Here is a 1,486-nt window from a genome sequence, read left to right as displayed (position 1 = left end):
TCGAGTGAAGTATTCTGGAGGAGTGGCTGCCTATCTGAATGGAAATCTGGTTGCTCGATTCAATCTTGAAGATAATTTCGATTCTTTGAGTCTATCAATTACTGATCATGATTCTACTGTGTTCTCGAAGTTCCATGTGATTCTTTCAACATCTGGAATTGAGGAAGGTAGTAATGTATTCAGTCTTCTGATCCTGTTGTGTTTGATGCTACTGGAGTATTTGGAGTTGAAGATTGTTCTACTGTTGTTGATTCTTATTCTTCTCTCACTTCTACGAATCCCAGTTCAGGTACTCTTGCTGGAATCATGGATTTGGATCCTTACACTACTGGTAGACTTCTTAATGCAATTGGAACCTATATCGAATGGACTGTTGAGAATCTGGTTGGAAGCAAATGGAATTCATTCAACATAGTTGGATCTAATACTGTTTTTTCTTTGGGCTTTGATATCTATGCTTATTCCAATCCTAATGATGAGGAGGAAACTATTACAATTCTGAGTGCTGTTGATCAGACTGTGACTTCTCGAACAAAGCCTCAGATTCCTGTTCCTGTGGCTTTGGCTGGATTCCGCAGATATCGATGGGAAGTTACTGATACTGGTTCAACTACAACCACTTTGGGCTCGGTTCATATGGCCTATTGTAAGCCAACAGGATCTGTGTGTCCTTCAATTGGCAACTATCCTTTAGTGGGTGAAGGTCAAATCTCTCCTTCTTCTTGTCCTGAGGGTTACAGTGGATATTCATATCGTGAGTGTTCTGGAGGTGTATTGGGTGAAGTCAAGTTGGATCATTGTATATTCATTCGTCGAATCTTTCTTCCTTCATCTTCCTATTCATTTCTCATTCATCAATCCATCTCATTCACTATTGATATGAATGGTGTTATGAACTGTCACATCACTCCTTCTCTTCCTCAAGGACTCATTCTCAATCGTACTACTTGTACTATCTCTGGAACTCTCACTTCTCTTTCTTTCTCTTCTTACAATATCACTGCCATTTCTGATTCAAGAACTCTCATCCGTATTGTATCAATTGAGATCATTTCATCTCTCATCTCATATCCTCAAACCAATCTCATCATTGGTCAAGGACTATCCTTCTCTATCACTCCCAATATCACCAAAGTCTCTACTATCTCCATTGTCTCAGGATCACTTCCTATTGGTCTATCTATCAATCCATCAACTGGAGTCATCTCTGGATCTCCTTCTCAATTACTCTCTTCTCAATCAGTCACAATTGAAGCAGTGAGTGGAACAGCAATTGAAACTGTTGTTCTTTCATTCACTGTTATCACTCCCATCTCTTCATTCTCTTATCCTCAATCTTCATTTATTCTGGCAAAGAGTAATATATTCTCTATCATTCCCACTGTTGATGGAGATGAACTATCATTCTCGATTACATCAGGATCACTACCAATAGGTCTATCTCTCAATTCATCTACTGGAATCATCTCAGGAATTCCTTCTCAGG

The 1,486-nt window shown here is 39.2% G+C and overlaps 1 protein-coding gene across 1 annotated transcript; it reads left to right on the top strand.

Moving 5' to 3' along the window:
* Nucleotides 1-306: 306 nt before the first annotated feature.
* On the top strand, nucleotides 307-1,486 carry JH06_5767 (cadherin domain-containing protein; the record flags this gene model as incomplete). Its single annotated transcript, XM_014669243.1, has 1 exon — nucleotides 307-1,486. A coding segment is annotated over one exon (1,180 nt), but the record flags the coding sequence as incomplete, so codon positions are not given.

Source organism: Blastocystis sp. subtype 4 (genome assembly GCF_000743755.1).
Source record: "Blastocystis sp. subtype 4 strain WR1 chromosome Unknown seqid_0821, whole genome shotgun sequence".
NCBI lineage: Eukaryota > Bigyra > Opalinata > Blastocystidae > Blastocystis > Blastocystis sp. subtype 4.
This window is presented reverse-complemented; position numbering and strand designations above follow the sequence as displayed.